This window comes from Monopterus albus, unplaced genomic scaffold (assembly GCF_001952655.1).
Source record: "Monopterus albus unplaced genomic scaffold, M_albus_1.0 scaffold16.1, whole genome shotgun sequence".
Classification (NCBI taxonomy): domain Eukaryota; kingdom Metazoa; phylum Chordata; class Actinopteri; order Synbranchiformes; family Synbranchidae; genus Monopterus; species Monopterus albus.
Window position 1 is genome coordinate 2,473,546 of NW_018127896.1, and position 15,146 is coordinate 2,488,691.

A 15,146-nucleotide genomic window follows, 5' to 3' on the forward strand; every position below is an offset into this window, starting at 1 on the left:
AACGTGACGGACAGGTAAACCGCTGTACGGTTCAAATTGATGGCCGGGGGAATAACGACAACAGAAAATATGCTGTAGCGTGACGTGGTGAGTTTTTTTTCTGACTTTAACGCTTTGTGGCTGAAGTATGGGGCCGTTGTAGCCGGTGAAGCGGAGACTGGAGGTTTGTGTCTGGTTTTGTCTGCCCTCCGTCCCCACCGGTGGACAAAGCTGAAGATACTGGAGACACCGACGGAGACAGGGCTGTTTTTGTGTCGGCTGTTTTGTCGGCGACATGGCAGCGGCCATCGCCAGCGGTTTGATCCGGCAGAAGCGACAGGCGAGAGAGCAGCACCCCCACCGACCGACTGCCCACCGGCGGCGGAAGAGCCCCGGTAAGAAGCAGGGTCTGTGCAACGGAAACCTGGTCGACATCTTCTCCAAAGTCCGGATATTTGGCTTAAAGAAGAGGAGGCTACGGAGACAAGGTGTGGAGGGAAATGGGGGCAGACACACGCGCACATGCACGCACACAGACAAACACACGCACGCAAATATATTGACATGCATATGCGCGCCATTCCACATCCATGTAGAAAACACACGCATTGACTTTTAGGCGCGACCACTTTCATCCACAGCCACCTTCACACGGCCTGCCTCGTGCACGCAGGTAGACTGCGCGCGCTCACACACGCACACACCCCAGTCATGCATAAACACGGACTGACAGAGTTGTCCCTCTCTGTCCTCTGTGGTGACACACACACACACACCGTCATGTCTTCTAGTGCCCTATAGTTCAGTAGTTTCCAGGTACATCCATTACTGAAGCCACAGATGAGTCTAGTCTCTATGTGCATCTCTACCTCGCCCTCTCATTTACAGCTCCTCGTTCAAAGTGCTCCATCACCAAGATCAGACTTTGTCTTAACATTAGCAAAATGGCAGACAAAAACACAATGGCAGCAACAAAATTAACACCTCTTATTTTGAAATTATACTTTGCTCTGTGCTATTCAGAATTTTTTTTATTTAGACAAACAGGTTTTTGTTCATGTGGAGGTCCAAAAGTCTAAATCAGAAATTTCCACCATTCAGATTTCAAGTCCCACTCAAATCCAAATCACCATCATTGTTGAATCACGAGATAGATCTTGCTGTCAATGCACAGTGAAGTAACTAGATGTGGAGGTGAATGCAGATTACAGGGAATGTTATGACTGTGTGTTGTGGTGAGTGTTCAGTAGCAGAGGCATTAAGCGCTGCTCTAATCAATTGATTGTGTGAGAAACCATCAAGTGACGGTGTACAGAGGGAGGGAGGAACAAATAAAGGGTAGGTGAATGTGAGAACTCATGTTGATATGATTTGGTTTTCCTAACTTTGGTCTGGAGGTTGGTGGGGAATTGGTGGGATTTGAGGTTTTTTCTCCTCTTGCCCTCCTTTTTTTGTCACCTTTTCTCCCTGTGTAGCTTCAGTCCTCTTTTATCCCTGTTGTTTACTTTTTTGTCTCCCCACACCGCCTTTCTTCCTTATGTCCTTATTCTCCTTCCACCCTTCAAAAACAATTCCCTCTCCTCTTATCCATTTATTCCTCCCCTTTTCTTCCTATTTGTGTCACCTTTCTGTCTACCTTAGATGTTTTCATTCCTTCTACCAGCTTTGTTCAACTGTTCTTCCATTTGATTTTTATTTACTCGTACCTTCCTATTTCTTTTTTGTCACATTCTCTAGCTGCTGTGGATTTTTATTCCTGCCTTCTTTACTTTCCCACCTTTTGTCACCATTCCTGCACATTTCTTCTGCTCCTCCTCCATCTCCTTTTGGCCCTTCACCCTAATACCTTTCTAATATCACCCAGCCTTTCCTTCTTGCAGACTTTAGATATTTTCATTCCTTTTTCCAGTCTTGTGCCTTTTTCATTTTGAGGGGCAGTAGATGATGACACCCTTCTCTTTCATTCTCTTCCTCACACATTGTCCTTGTTCCCCTGGAATTTTTTCTTCTTCCATTTTCTCTTTGTTGTCACCTCTTTCTCCTCACATTCAGTCCTCTTTTCATCCCTTCTTCCAGCTTAATTTTGTGTTCCCTTTCACCCCTCTTTCACCTTCCACTCTTACCTCATCTTCCCCCGCATCTACCACTTTTCTTCCTCTCCATCCCAAACTTCTCTCCCTACTTTAGATCATTTCATCTATTCTTCCAGCTTCAAATTTTCTTCCTCCTTTCCATTTTTCCTTCACTTACTCTTCTTTCTCATTGTCTCAGTCTGTCTTAACTTAATTACATCTGCATTTTTATGCCTCCCTTCTCCCCTTTCTCCTCCTGCTCCTTGGTTGATTCTCCTTCTCTCCACCCAATCCTCTTCACATATTTAGATCTTTTCATCCCTCCTTCCAGCTTCATTTGACTTTTTTCCCATCCTTCTTCCCTTCTTCATCTTTTCCCTCCTGCCATCTCTCTCTCTCTGTGTTCCAGCTGTGAGAGCTGCTGGTGAAAGCTTGGCAACGTCCACAACGTCTGTGTGTGTGTGTGTGAGAGAGAGAGAGAGAGACAGAGCTTTGGCGAAATCCTCTACTGTCTTCCCAGAGGTTCTGTGAAGGAGAGACAGAGAAACTCATCTTTGACTGATCTCCAGCGTTCGTTACTCAGTCAAAGATGTGATGTGATCAGCTAGCGTTAGACTGAAATGGAGGCAAGATGAGCTTTTTATTAAAACATGATGGAGGCTCCTCTTGCCCACAGCTACAAATACATTTATAAATTGATTTATAAGTTGACACACCATAGATGAAATGCTGAAGATAAGACAGTAATTAACATTTCCTGCAGTTTCCTCACACCAACAAGGGCAGAGAAACTGAAATGTGAAATGTGTCTTTCGGCATCGGGCAATGTTTTCTGATTTCTTTTTTGTTCTGACAGACGGATGCTGTTATTTTGAACCATAAATCAGCAAGAAATGTCACAGCTATCAGCTGGAATTATATTTATTCAATGCATGAGAACAGAGAATACTTTTCCAAGTTTACTGAGCCGCACAAAACCCTAAACCACAATTACTGTAAGAGTCTGTCCTAGGAAGGCAGTCAGGAGAGTTCAAGCATCTCTAGGTCTTATTTTTAATTGAGGCTAACTAGGAGCACAAATTGACTGCTGGTTAGGTGAAGTAGCTGCAGAGGGAGCTGAACCACAAAACTCTCAATCTGCTAGTTTGTTTATATTGTGTCCCATCCTCATCCATTGTCATGAACTCTGGGTAGTGACCGAGAAGATGAGGTTATGGATATGCCAAAATGAGGATTCAGTGTGGAGGTGAGGAGTCTGGTGATGCAACAGGACCCTAAAAGTCCAGTTGCTGCTCATTCACATTGATAGAAAGAAGTTCATTTTTTCAGGCACCTGGTATTTGAAATTTGTCCAAAGAAAATACTGCATGAAATTGAGAAAAGTATATTATTTATGCCTGCAAATATGTGATCTAAGAAGTAAAACTCTGAGTCCATGTTTCCCCAGGTTTACTCAGCTGGCCTCTGATGACCAGCAGATTCCCCAGTAGGAGCAAGAGGAAGGCTCAATAAAAAGACATCTGTGTTGTTGCTAACCTGACCCAAACACACAGCTAGAAAAATGGTTGGATGAAATGTCAGTGGTTTCCTGCAAATTATAAAGCCAATACCAATATTTTTTTTACATTAATACTGTTGTTCTTGATTAATATATTTCAGTGTAAGGTAGCTCCTCAATTCTGCAATCTGTCCTTGGTGTTCCCTGCTGCCTTTCAGCCAGTGCGCAACAATAAGCAGATATGGATAATCAATAATTGACATTGGTGTTTCCCTAAGAATCATATTAATGCTGGAAAAGCCTCTGAAAAAGTAAGAGGACAATACAGAATTAATGTGTGGTGCAGGCCTGTATAAACTCTGAACATAATGTCTCATTAGGACAAATTCAGGTTAAGGACTTGTATTATTTAGTAGGGCAGTGAAGGTCATTTACTGTAGCTGGACCATCTGAGCCGTTTACCAGTGTCTGTACTTTAATAAGAAATCTGACCTTTCCTCTAATCACTAATCACTGTAATCTAAATAAGGATGAAATGGGTGCACCCGGTTGCTGCTTAGCATTCTTCACTTGGCTGCTTTTGTTTGGTAAGATGGTGTGTGTGTGTGTGTGTGTGTATGTGTGTGTGTGAAAGAGAGAGAAACACAGAAGGTGTTTGATACATCGCTTGTATCAGACACCCACGATGATATTTTATACCATGTTATATACACTGTATTTAGACTCAGACGGTGTCGAATTAACCAACAATATGACTTGTCAAATCAGTTTGACCGCCTTATGGGCTGACTGACTGAATCGGATCACATTGTGGTGAAAATTTAGCTGTGTGTGTGCATGTGTGTGTGTATGGGGGAATACCCTTGCACTGGAATAGTCTGGAATCACGAGACTGTTGCCATGACAACGCAAGAATGGGAATTTCCCTAGTAACAGAATGGATGCAGAGGTACTGGGAAGTGTGGGAATATCACCTTGACGACTGTGGGAATGTTACTGTGGCAACGGTTGGCTGCTTCAGACTGGAGTGTGAGTAAATGTATAAGTGGATGTTAGATCAGGCAATAGACACATAAATAGATGATGAGTTGATGCGGCAGGACGGTCCCCTGTGGAGAATTATTGATTTTTCATCCATTACAGCAGGTTATGCAAACACTATTACAGACTGTCATAGTACTTATAACGGCATAATAAATACATCAAGATAAATGATGTCACGGATGATAAAAGTAATAGTTTCTTAAAAGACCTTTGGTTCATTGATTTTCTTCTTCCTGCTCTTTGTCGGTCATTGAGTGTGTACAGGGAAATAAAATGTTATGTTTTTTATTTACTATGTACAATATAGTTAAGCATGTGCATTGACATGATCAAAATAAAATACTAATACAAAATATAGTCTGACCAGTTAAAGATTCTAGGCTGGACTGTGAGTTGGCTGACTGCTTAAATGTCAGATTAAATGTGATTAGTTGTTTTAGATATCTGTTTATTCATGTGGGATTCATTTAAATTTGAATCAATCGGGGTTGACACAAGATAATTGGTATTGGTAATTTGGCATATTTTTGAGTTGGAGCTCCAAGTCAAAATACACATAATAAGATACAGAATATACATTGTAAATATTAATGTTTACTTTATAAATGTGTAAGAAATCAAGTACAAAACTAGAGGTTTGATTCAAAGTGAGTGAATATCAGAAAGATAGAAAGGTGCAGTACACGATAACATGTTAAATTGTGTGACCAGTCACTCAGAGAGAGAATGTACGGTGGTCACACAAGAAAAAAGTCTGATTAAGAGAGAATGTATGGAAATTTATCCTGGTTGGTGTGGAGGCTTAATATAGATTTAGAAATGTTTTAGGTGTTTTGACAGATAGATAGATATATATTCATTCACGCAGAGCTGATGTGACACTTGAGGTCCAAGATTGACACCACAGAGCCATCCCCCCTGTTTCTTACTTTGAGAAAACTAAATGTTTTCTACAAAACCTTCTTTTTACAGTAAATTGCAGGGCCTTGAAAGTTCCCAGTTGGCTGAGTCACACCAGCCAGGAGAGATGATATTGCATGCTGCCACTAAAATGCACCTGCTGTAATATATTTATATCAGACAGGGTTTTAAGCCAATAAAAAGACAGATGTACCAATGCAAAGCCAGTCTGGTAGGTACACTCTAGGTCTAATCAATAATTTTTAAAACAGAAAAATACATTTTACATAATCCTTTAGAAATTAATAAGCCACAGATGTGAAACACAACACATTTTTCAAAAACATGAGACACTTAACATTTCCAGCCAATTCCTCAGACCGTGTGTCACACACGTGCCTGACTTCAGTTTGTGCAGCGGCCAGTGCCTTCTCATTTCTGTTCTGTCCTGACAGATGCATGCTGGGCAGGTAAATGGTCATTTTGAACCATGAAGTAATGCAGCAAGAAATGCCACAGTTGTCAGTTGGAATAATATTTAATACATGAAAACATGGACTGCGCTGTTTTGTACTTGTAGGAAATAAAAATTCACTTACATTGAGGAGTATGTTTGTGTATCCACCAGAGTCTTTGTTCAAAATTGTTCTTAATTTACAAGAATATTCTGGTTTCCAATAACCTGCTCCTATTGGTGGGAAATCACTGCCACCAAATGTAGCAGCTGTCTTTCTAACTAAGATTTATTATTGACAGAAACACACAGCATGCACAGGTAATGTGCTGGGATTTTTGTCAGCTTGATTGCTGGTTACAAGCTCCGCAGCTCCTCTTCCCTCCTTCTCCCCTGCTGCACAAGATGGATCCTTCACAAAGATGGAAACACCCTTGCCTCTCTCTCTCTCTCTCTCTCTCTCTCTCTCTCTCTCACACACACACACACACACACACACACACACACACACACACACACTTCATAAACTAGGTCGCTCTTGGCTTTTTCTCCTATGTGCATTAGGATACATCTTTACACTTTCCCTCTCTGTCTCACACACATGTTTAAAGGGAATTCCTACCCTGCTTATAGTTGCGAATGCAAGGTCACTGATGTGTTTTTTATAGAAGGATAATGGGTGTGGTCACATTTAAGTGTGTATGAGGAGCCTTATTAAGTAATCAATGTCACCACCCAGTGTATGTGGGTGTGTGTGTGTGTGGAAAACGTGTGCCATCTACAGCAGAATGTGTGATGAGAGTAATGGAATAAAGCATGTTTGTTATATCACCTAAGACAGGTCTAGTGTCCTTCTCTCAGTCTCTTTATCCAGTGACTCAGCCAGTCGTTGTCCCACAGCTCCTTGCCATCTCTTTTCTTTCTTTCATTTCAAGCAGCTTGAGTTTTACTCACTTTGTTTTATTTCAGCCATTTTGTGTTTGATTGCAAGACCCAAGCAGCAAGAGCAAGTGAATGCTGTTAAAGTGTAGAGAGATGAAATAGCTAAGATCCATGGATGGATTATGAGATAATGGGGCCCTGGGCACAGACATGTAAAAGGCCCCCACCTTTCTTACTCTTCTAGCAGCAAGACTGTCAGTGTTATAGTTAGTTTGTGACTCTTTTTAGCTATTTTGTGGTTATTTGTACTTGTTTTTCATCAGTTTTTACTTGTCTTAATTTTTTATTTTACATCTTCTTGTCACTTTGTATATTTTTGTAGTCATTTAGCTGTCTTTCCTTTCTCCTTTTAGTCATTTTGTGTCTCTTTTTAGTGGATTTTTAAGTCTTTGTTGTTGATTTGCATCTATATTTTTTGTATTTTGTGGTCATTTGATTGACTTTCCTTCACAGTTTTCTTATTTATGGCCCCCCTGGCCCCTGGGCCTGTGTCTGGTAGGCTCATTCAGTAATCCATTCATACCAAGAGCACCCGCATTTGATAATTAAAATAAAATAATGTCTATAATTGGCATAATAATGACGTACTTCTGTTTGCAGATTTAGATTTGTAATTACATAAACATCAGCATTTCAACCATGTTGGATTTAACAAAGTCCAATGATTTAAGTCAATAGTAGGTATTTTTGAGTGTGTCTTAAAACATTACAAATTTTAATGGGGAGACATAATTAAAAAACTCATAATTATCTTTATGCAAGTTTTGATAAAGGGAATCATGTCTACAAACCAATACAACATATTGGTCAATAGATAAATAATAAACAGAATATGTAAGCTACAGAGCCACTATTTTACTGTTCTTTACTCTCAAAGGTTCAGAAATAATTTATCAGTGTTATTCAAGTGGAACATTGGCCACAAAGGAGGGATTAGTCCAAGAATTCTGTAAAGGATTGGATGTGCATGACCAGTCTGTCCGCAGGAAATCCCTCAGGATGAAGCAGGTCATATTGTTCTTCTTTAATGTTGGTTTTTTACCTCAGATGTGCCTTCTAGCGTGTGTGCAGAAACTGAATTGTGGGAGAATTTGTACCTAAATCATTTACAAATCATTCTGTTGAAGCTGACGACACTTATTTGAAGTTTAGCTTAATTTTGTTTTCATATGCCTATTCTAGTTTAAGGGCCTTGATGGCTGTAGTGATATATTTATATATTTTTTCTTCTTGCCCCTTTTGTTTGTAGAACCACAGCTGAAGGGCATAGTGACCAGATTGTTCTGCAGGCAAGGCTTCTATCTCCAGATGGGCCAGGATGGAAGTCTGGACGGGACCAAAGACGACAGCACCAACTCCTGTTAGTAGACACACCACACCGCACACACAAATACAACATCCAGTATCAGCCTTTGTGTACCCTTTTTTCACCCTTATCCAGGCATCAATTACATTTTCATCAAAGTGTATTATTTGTTGTGTATCAGTTCTTATTTCCAGAGGCCTGCTGACTTTCTCTCCTGCTGCAGGAGCTAGTCGATTACATGTGCCAGCATACTCACTTATGTAAAAGTATGTGTAAAACACTTGTTCAGCCATCTCTTTGAAGAATAGCATTATGAGTTTCTTGACTGTGCATCAATTTAAGACACAATATCTCAAAGTAAAAGACCACATAGAAAAATGAAAAGCAGTACTCGAAGCAACAGTGTGTGAACAGAGTGTTGCAGTCCAAAACCAAAGGTTCATCACAACAAAGTAACGGCAGACAGGATAGCTCTTTACGATGATGTGTCAGTGTCTCAGTCCTCCTCTGATTTGAAGACGTTTGAGAGAGACTTGCTCTCTCTTTGTGGAAAGTTGAGACCAGCAGGAGTGAACTGGACCAGGTGATCCACTGGATTCTAGTTAGTCTAAAAATGGTTAAAAAGCTAAAGAAATTCATATACAAAGTATCAAACATATTGATCTAAATGACTGACAGTTACTTTTAATGTTGTTTTTTTTATTTCCAGTATAGGCAACCAAACATCCAGAGCACAGTAACATAGTGGCTCTGTTTGGGGCATTTCATGCTCTGAGGTTTTTGCTTGTAAGACCTATTTTATTGCAACTCTGCACCCAAAACAGCCTTCAGGGAGGAGCTGCAGATGAATGACTTATTGATACATGTAGCTTTTGCTATATTGTTGGATAAAATCAAATAAAATCTGTAATCAGTACAGCAGGCAGTTCACTGGTCCAAAGTATCCTTTCCACATTGGCTGAGCTGGTTCCCCGCTGGCATCCGCCTGTTACAGCAACGTCCCACTTGTTTACTATAATTTCTTTTTTTTCTTTTCTTTTTTTTTTTTTTTTTGGCGAATGTTTTCGCATCAATTTCTGGCAAATGCCTTCATGTCGCCATTTTTTCATTTCTGAATCTCAGCGCTCGGATCCGACAGAATTTACTGCAGCTCACACTTGTTCCCGAGCTTCATTTCTTCATTTGTTTGTCAGTCTGTCTGCCTGACTCATATTCAGCAGTGGGGAGACATCAGTGACATTTCCTGCAGGATTTACAAAGACAGTTGTTTCTGTCTCTAATCAGCTGCGTGATTATCTCTATGTTAATGAAGCCTGTGCATGACTGTGATGGTTGTTTAGAAAGTGTGATATTTAACGAGGAGGATTACTCGCAGGTGTACTTAAGCATATATAATAAATTCCTTCTACTCCAATGTGAACAGTGTAAATGTTGGTTGTTAGAAAGATATAACAACCATTTCTACACAACCCTGAATAATGAGGGCTCTGATACCTCAGTCCTTGATTAGAACAAAAACTGGCAGGGCTCATAAATAGCACGTCCATTGTCGTGGCCTTCATTACAGGTCACTACTGTGTAAGACTTTATAACATCTCAATTGCACAATAATGTCGATGTGAATATTTACTTCTGGATAATGTATAAGGGAATTATTATTTCAATTGATCGCACGCAGTTACATTTCAGTTCAGAATGATTTGTTTAAAATAATATGCTCATGTGACAAAAGAAGCAATCGAAATATTCCATTTGTGTACCATTCCTGTTGACAAAGGGGTCTGCAGATTACCCAGCATAACTAGGACATTGTTTTAGCAAAGACACACTGCAGCGGAGGCAGAAATCTGAGAGGAGGATATTTCAAAGCCAAGCATTAAACTGACAACATGAAACAACAGCATGTATATCACCTTGCCATGGGCTGCAACAGCAGTCAAGTCACAAACACCTGGGACAGTTACGTCATCAATAATTGATGAAAACATCCCTGAGATGAGACAAACAATGTGTCTCAAGATCAACAGAATATACAATGCAAAATAAGCTTTTTACAGTCAACAAGAGTGGTTCACACTGGGAAGAGGTAAGGAAGATTTACATTTACTGGTAAACATTTACAATTAACCATCCTGCATCTGAATTTTCCATACCATAGTGTCAGAAAGAGACAGGGTTCACCTTGACTGTAGAGGACAACAGGAAGTGAACGGAAACAGTGACACTAACATTATCTTTTAATATATCTGCCCACAAGGGCTGTAAGAGTGTGAACAGCTGGCTGTTCTTCACACAGTGCCTTTAGAAGAATAGACAACATACAGCCAGTGTTAAAATGTCAAAATGACTAAATTATCTTGATCAGAATGTACAAAATATGTATCCTAAACCTTTCTGTACAAGTGTTGCAATTTGATTTCATCTTGACTCCACAAACTTGACATAAATGGCTCGTTTCAGCTTGATGAATGCCACATATTAATACAGCTGTTAATGCCATGTGCCATCGCAGAGCTGTATACTGAAAAGTTACAAGAAGAGAAACACATGCACAGGAAACAAACGTGTAAACTAAGTGTGTCTGTTTTTGTCCTCAGCTCTGTTTAACTTAATTCCTGTGGGTCTGAGAGTCGTGGCCATCCAATCAGTCAAGACTGGCCTCTACATTGCCATGAACGGAGAGGGTCATCTCTACTCCTCGGTGAGCGCACACACACACACAGGCATGCAGATCATTCTGTATGTGGGCACTCAAAAACCAGCAATTTGTTCATGTTTTTTGACATGTAGTGGGACACTTGTGCAGTGGGCTCCTACTGAGGGGAATCATCTTTCTTTTTGAAAAACTGTCACTTTATGTACATTATAATTTATGTGTTGTTCATCTAGATCCCATCTGTGTTAGCTCTTTCTGGGATTTCAGTTGTGGACAAATGGAAAGGTCACTTTGTTTGCACATATTCCTAGTCATTTATAAGGCCTTTGTCCATAAGTGTAAGGAAAAACATGGGGCTGACAGTGAGTGATTCATGAAGGAAGTTTGTTAAACTGTAATTAAAGAAGTGAAATTGTTTTAATTTGTAACTTTCTTTGCTTTCAAAAATAGTTTGCGAAGTAGAGGTAGATTGTAAGGTGTGCATGGGCAGTTATTTTCAACGGTTTTCACCTTCATTTGATCTATAAATGTGAGTAAATAGTGAAAAATGTCCATCTGAAATTTCCGGGGCCAGTTTATTAGGGCTGTACCTGACTAAGGATTTTGTCAGTTGACTGTCAGTCAGCTGTTCAGTGTGACTATTTGACTATTCATTCTTTTTCTTCTTTCTTTTTTAAATATATATGTACAGCCTAGACTGTCAGAAAATCAACTGGCATGAATTTCTCTAATGATTTCGGCCACAGTAAGATTGGTATTTAAATGCAGATTATTGACGGGAACATATTTCTGAGCATTTAAAAATCAGTAAAAGGCAGCTGCATATGATGCAATAGTTAAACTGTGACCTATTTAAATTGACAATATATAACGTCAGGCTGCCATACAGATTTGTTGGAATAATGAGACGGGCAGCACACTTGTATTTCTGTTGAAACAGTGCTCTGAGACATGGTTATAGCCTAGTTGGTCAACAAGTTGAAGGTTCTCACGTCAGTTAACCACAGCGCATGTTGCTAAGGTGCATTTGATGTGTCCCAGCTTACCCTGGGAACGATTCCTCTTTTTTATAATTCCTCATTGAAATGTTTTCCTCATGCATTTTTGTTAGCTTCTTAAACCGCTGTTCGTTGCACTTTAACCGGACACACATAACATTATGAAAAACCAGCCACATGGATAAATGGATCTTTGGCTGGTTAATGTGACAAACGTTAAACAGATTTAAGATTTTATTTTCTCAGTATGCTGGCTCAGAAGCACCACTGGGTGATTTTAGTACAACTCCTCTCAGACCATTACATCCACTGTATTGAGGGGCCTGGGTCTGTGCAGATCTGTCTTCTGCTCTGTGTGAAGGACAGAGGTATATCAAGGCAGAATGGAACAGCTGAAGACAAATTTCACTTACATTTAGACTTCAGTTTAAAAGAGAATATAAAAGACAAGTTAAATAAAATGTAAATCTTTCATGTATGTCATGCTACATTGTTAGGAAGCTGCAGCTGATAAATCTTTTGAGAAAAAACTAGAAGCCTTGATAGAGTTAAAATTATGAAGTTTCTTTTTAGTTCATATGAAAAGCCTGGCTGAGGTTTTTACTTAGGAGAGGTTGTGTGTGTGTGTGTGTCAAAGGACAGGAAAGCCTCAGCCTATGAAAGATCTTAACTTTGAGGTTTTGTGGTACAGAAGATTGCAGGCAGGTTTCTTAGAGTGAAGGAGATGGGAAGAGATAACTGTTTGTTGTGTCTTCCTTAAATGTCTTTCCTCCCTGAACATAAAAGATTTAGAAGAAGAAATCATAACAGTGATAGTAAGTTGCAAATAAAATTGGTAAAATAAAATATTTAAAGCTAAATTGACATGAGAAGGACATAGAGTAGAATATGGGAAGCAAAAAGAAGGAAGTGCTGAAGAGGGAAGTGAAGTAGGTAGTAGAATATGAATAATTTCCGTGCTGGCTCTTCAGAGAGTTCACACTCTTCCACTGACATCTCTTCTCCCTGACAGCATCCCTCTTTCCTCCTCTTCATTTCGGAGGTACCAGGAGCCAGAGAGGAGGTGATAGAGTGAAGAAATGAGAGAATAGGCATGGATGGAATAGGAAAGACAGAGGTGAGAGGGATAAAGGTGAGGACACATCATGAAAAGGAGGAGAGACTGGGCAAAAGAAAGGAGCCGAGAAAGAAATGAGTCAAGGGCAATGAGAGGACAAAGATGACAGAAGAGGAGAAGATGGAGATGAAAGAAGTAGCGGTTGGTACAGACAGAGGAAAACAGCTGAAGAAAGGAGATGAAGAAAATCAAGTGGAAGAAGGAAAAAGATGGGAGATGAAAGAAGGAAACAGTTGTAGACAGAGGAGGGAAAGGGGTTGTAGACAGAAAAAGAAAAGGTGGAGAGAAAGGGCAAAGCATGGAGAGGAAGGAAGGTCATGTTTCAGACAAAGGGAAGAGAGGAAGAGGAAGGAGTGATCGGGGAGGAAAAAGGGAGATCTGTGCTGCTAGGTTTCCTTAGTCTCTCGCTGAAAATCACAGATGCATGAGGGCTTCCTGTAAATAATTGAAGAGGGGGAGTCCCCCCCCACATACACACACACACTGTAGAAATCCCCTCTAAAGCTGCGCAGAGGGAAATTGAGGATGTTTGATCATGCTCCAGCTCTGTGACTGATGTGCAGGCAGCTACAGTGCATGATAGCAGATGTATAAATTACACAGAGTAGGTCTAATTTACAGCATGATGTCGGCGCTGGTTTGATTGGCTGCTGCAAAGATCCAGGAAGGTGTAGGGTGTTGCAGTATGTGTTAAGGATGGTGCCACTGTGCCTGAGGAGACAGTCATTAAACATTACATTGGGTGTGATCACAGCTTCTTTTGAACAAGAGCAGTGACGTTTACCTTTATGTATTTTTGTAGCTAGTTAGTTCAGGCTCACACTGGCTGGACGCAGTTTGGATAATCTTTCATCCTGCCAGGTTAGTTGTTGTGGAGGTGTCAGCAAGTCGATACAAATCAGATTCTAGTTCCTCTACTGTAATGTAATCTAAACACGACACTCTTGGTTATAACACTTCAAGATAGATCTGAGCATTTTGCCCTTAGAACACAGATTATGTTACAATATGCTGGGCTGCAAATATTAATGCATCTCCTTGTAGCTTTCTCTTGCAGTTTTGGTTTGGATTATATTCATTCCTGTGCTGGGATTTGATGGCAGTTCAAGCCTTCTCAGCTATTTAAATGACCTGAACTAAAGGACCACGTACTGTGTGATTACAAACAAATAGCCTGACATTCAATAAACATGCATAGTTTAGAAAAACCTTTTAAACACTTTTTTGTGTAATTATAATGAGAACATGATGTACTGAGTTTGAACGAAAAGGTGATGAGTAATTTGTTGGGCAAATGCGTAACTGTTCTCATTTAGAGAAATTATGGCTCACATTTCAGAATTTTGAATAACAAGGAATCTTAACAAACTGACACAGTATGAGATGTTAAATAGTTTGGAGTATATTAAGGCTGCAGCTAACATTTTTTAAGAGGATATTTCATTTATCCTGTAAGATGTCAGAGAAAAGTTGGGCAGTTTTTAAACCTAAGGACATTCAGTAAAATGAAACCTAAAAAGCAGCCAGTTCTCACTACTGGAACCAGCAACTGTTATTCAAACTCTTGTTTTACAACTGGAAAACATACACATATATGAAGATTTCTTTAGGAGAAACACAGTAATGGTCATATATCTCTTGTATCTTACATGCTTTTATCAAGATCATTGTCTAATTATTATTGTGATATTTATTGTAATATAGATTTGGCCCTTTCCTTGTATGGTGGCTTCTCCATGCAGAGCCAGTTACGTTTTAGCATAATTTAAGATGCTCTTCTTTCAGTGACATGCTTCATCCTCTTTACAAACTTAGTTATACATGGTAGGACCATCTTATTAGTCCCAGATCCCAAGCATCTGGCAGTGTGTGGTTGTGCATGTTATGTACATGTGATGAGTGTGTGCAACTAACAGATGGCACAGTGTGCAATGAGCTGCTATGTGATAATTATGGAGCATGCTGAGGAAAGTGCTGATGAGTTTGGAACTGTGTGTGTTTGTGTGTGAATGAGACTAGGAGTGATGAGAGTGTGTATAATACACACGTCGGTATGTTGTGTTTGTGTGTGAATGTGTCAGCCTCGTCGGGTAGGTGTATGTGTCAGCTGAGAGGTGATGAAGGAAGTTGACTTTTCCAGTAAAATCACTGCATGTTTCTTGTAAAACAACACTATTACT

The 15,146-nt window shown here is 40.0% G+C and overlaps 1 protein-coding gene across 3 annotated transcripts in view; it reads left to right on the forward strand.

Moving 5' to 3' along the window:
• Positions 1 to 15,146, forward strand: part of LOC109955691 (fibroblast growth factor 14-like) — a 56,392-nt gene that overhangs the window by 27,838 nt on the left and 13,408 nt on the right. For 2 of the 3 annotated variants that reach the window (XM_020592105.1, XM_020592107.1), the window contains exons 2-3: positions 8,139 to 8,249; positions 10,793 to 10,896. In XM_020592105.1, the coding sequence (XP_020447761.1) occupies positions 8,139 to 8,249; positions 10,793 to 10,896 (215 nt within the window). Of the gene's footprint in view, positions 1 to 6; positions 468 to 8,138; positions 8,250 to 10,792; positions 10,897 to 15,146 lie in introns of those variants that run through there. The other variant, XM_020592106.1, reaches the window with a different exon arrangement.